Here is a 2,436-nt window from a genome sequence, read left to right as displayed (position 1 = left end):
TGGTGCAGTATTTGGCCGGCCTCATCATCCGGAGTAGGTCCTCAGTAGGCCTCCCCTTGGGCTGACGTTGGTGGTAGTGGAACAACCATTGATGCAGACACTAGCTAGGCAAAGGACAACCTCTTCCAGTGCTGTTCACTGTTAAGCTGGAGGGATTTCAGGGAATGAATCATGCAACTACCGTCATAGCCGAGCAGTATCATTGTGAACGTGAAACCGATGAGCCCAGGTTCGATCCCTAGCTTTACCGCTTTATAAATCATGGATTCCTTGCACAGCAGACAGCATTCCTCCACATGAGCGGCATCTGCCTTGCTGTGTATGCTACTAATACATTCATCCTAGTCGCAATTAGAACGACGGCACATCGTTCGCGCGGCTCGACTACGTTGAGGAAAAGCAAGATTTCAAGATTTGCAAGAGGTCTGACGTTAATTGATGTGTATTGGTTGTCGGTTCCCTGGTTCCTATGAGTAACATAAGGCACTACGGAGACGTCAGTGAGGCGGTACTCCGTGATGAGGCCGTTTCTAGCCACCATCTCCCCCCGCCCACCACTTCGTCGTCGAATGAGGGCCCTAGAAGGGAGTCTGAGGTGATAATAATGGGAATTAGGTAGATTATTATTCGCATTCATCCCAGCATTGCTCGAGACGCGCTATCTTGGTGAGATCGAATGCACCTGGTAAACTGAGTAGTTATTAGATTAGTACATAACACAATATAATCAATAATGTAGGACCTATTCGTCAATTCGGTAGGGCTATATCATTCTGTATTATACATTTGTCAGTAATTGCTATCGCCACCAGAGGCTTTAGAGTGTACGATAGGATTGAAAGTCTCCATCGACGCACATGGTCAACTACATGTATAGGTGACGATTTGTGGAAATTCTGAGAAAAACTGATGAAATTCTCATTGATTTCTGTACACTTCCACTCAAAGTCGGATTTAAACTTCTATAATTAGTGAGGAAGCTCTTAGACTCAGCCGAGGAAAGCGAACATATATTCCGACACTGTATTGTATACATCAAGTCGTTGGGGGTATCGTATAACGTTATAACCTGTATTACATTCTAGTACTAGTAATCAACATTATCCTACATTTATATATCTACTTAGGTTTTATCGTGTACCTTAGCGATGCGTGATCGTGTATGATCGCTTCGTATAGTCATTGAATATAAACTGTAAAATAAATGTATATTCGATAACTATATAGCCACATCGATGAAAATTTTCGTAGCCTTTATCCATATCGAGCTGCATTGGATCTATCCAGGTTCTTCTAAGGGCCAAGCAGAAAGCTGATGAGCTACACAAGGCATTTGAGGAGGTCAGGAAGACCAAAGGAGATCTCAGCGCTGCTGTGCCTGGGTCCGACAGAGAGGTCAAGAACAAGCTCAGGCTCATAGGGGAGCCCATCTGCCTCTTTGGGGAGGATCCCGCTGATAGAAGAGGTCGACTCAAGTTGCTCTTATCCAAGGGCAAGTACCAGGAGCTCCTTAAGCCGGCAGCAGCAGCTGCAGCAAAAGAGGCCTCTAGAGGTGATAATTATGGGATTATATGTGATGATATTTTAGAGTGTAGGAGATGATAAAAGAGGCAAGGTTGAACAGGAGCTGTTCTTTACTATTGGTAGTGAGAACCTTATGGCTAAACGACGAAAGCTGTGGGATATTACTAGGCAGAAATCAAAAAAGGTAAACTGTCTCCCCGAGTTGGTATGCTTATCAAGCCCGATTCGGTTTGGGGGGACATTGCGATGTGAGGTGCTGTAGGTCCTTGAGGCTGAGAGGGAGGACTTCCATAAGACGATTGATTACGACTACAACAGGCGTTTTACGGTTCTTGCTGATGCGCTCAAGTCAGTGCTGTTGCTGCTGTCGTTGTAGCTGAGCTCCTTATAGGTCGGCCCACTCTATTGAGGAGTTCACTGGAGCTGGCTCGGATACCCGACCCTTGTCGTGTATACGTCTATCAAGGGCGACAAGGGGTGCTGATCCTCATGCACAGGCTCCGAGGGTTGCTGTGGCTAGCTGGAGTGGTTATATAGGGGTAGGAATCTTAGGTTGACTGCTGAAAGATTCATTTCATGTCAGATATGGAGTGCGGATGAAAAGATGAAGCGACTGTATACCCTGGGATCTGATGGGCATGGGCACTCAGACAGGTGGGGACTGATTAGTATCGAGATGACTGAATTGATTTTGGTGACGATGTGAAAATTCCGAGGAAATTGTGGGAAATGCTCACTGGTTTATACATTTTCAGAACATATTTTCACTTTCCTCAGCTGAGCTCAGGAGTTCTCTCGTTTACTATAGGAGTTTACTTACGAATCCGGAAAAAATCTTCCCAAAGATTCTCCCAGATTTTCCATATTGTCACCAACACATGTAGTTGATGATGTGCGTATTTTCCCCCATAT

The 2,436-nt window shown here is 45.2% G+C and overlaps 1 protein-coding gene across 1 annotated transcript; it reads left to right on the top strand.

Annotated features, from left to right (window-relative positions):
* Nucleotides 1-1,298: 1,298 nt before the first annotated feature.
* Pmar_PMAR020792 (hypothetical protein) lies at nt 1,299-2,181 on the top strand (the record flags this gene model as incomplete). The annotated part of the gene is made up of 5 exons (XM_002767641.1): nt 1,299-1,552; nt 1,596-1,708; nt 1,787-1,872; nt 1,916-2,063; nt 2,108-2,181. Coding segments are annotated over 5 exons (674 nt in total), but the record flags the coding sequence as incomplete, so codon positions are not given.
* Nucleotides 2,182-2,436: the final 255 nt, after the last annotated feature.

Source organism: Perkinsus marinus (assembly GCF_000006405.1).
Source record: "Perkinsus marinus ATCC 50983 genomic scaffold scf_1104296970318, whole genome shotgun sequence".
In the NCBI taxonomy this organism is placed as follows: domain Eukaryota; phylum Perkinsozoa; order Perkinsida; family Perkinsidae; genus Perkinsus; species Perkinsus marinus.
This window is presented reverse-complemented; position numbering and strand designations above follow the sequence as displayed.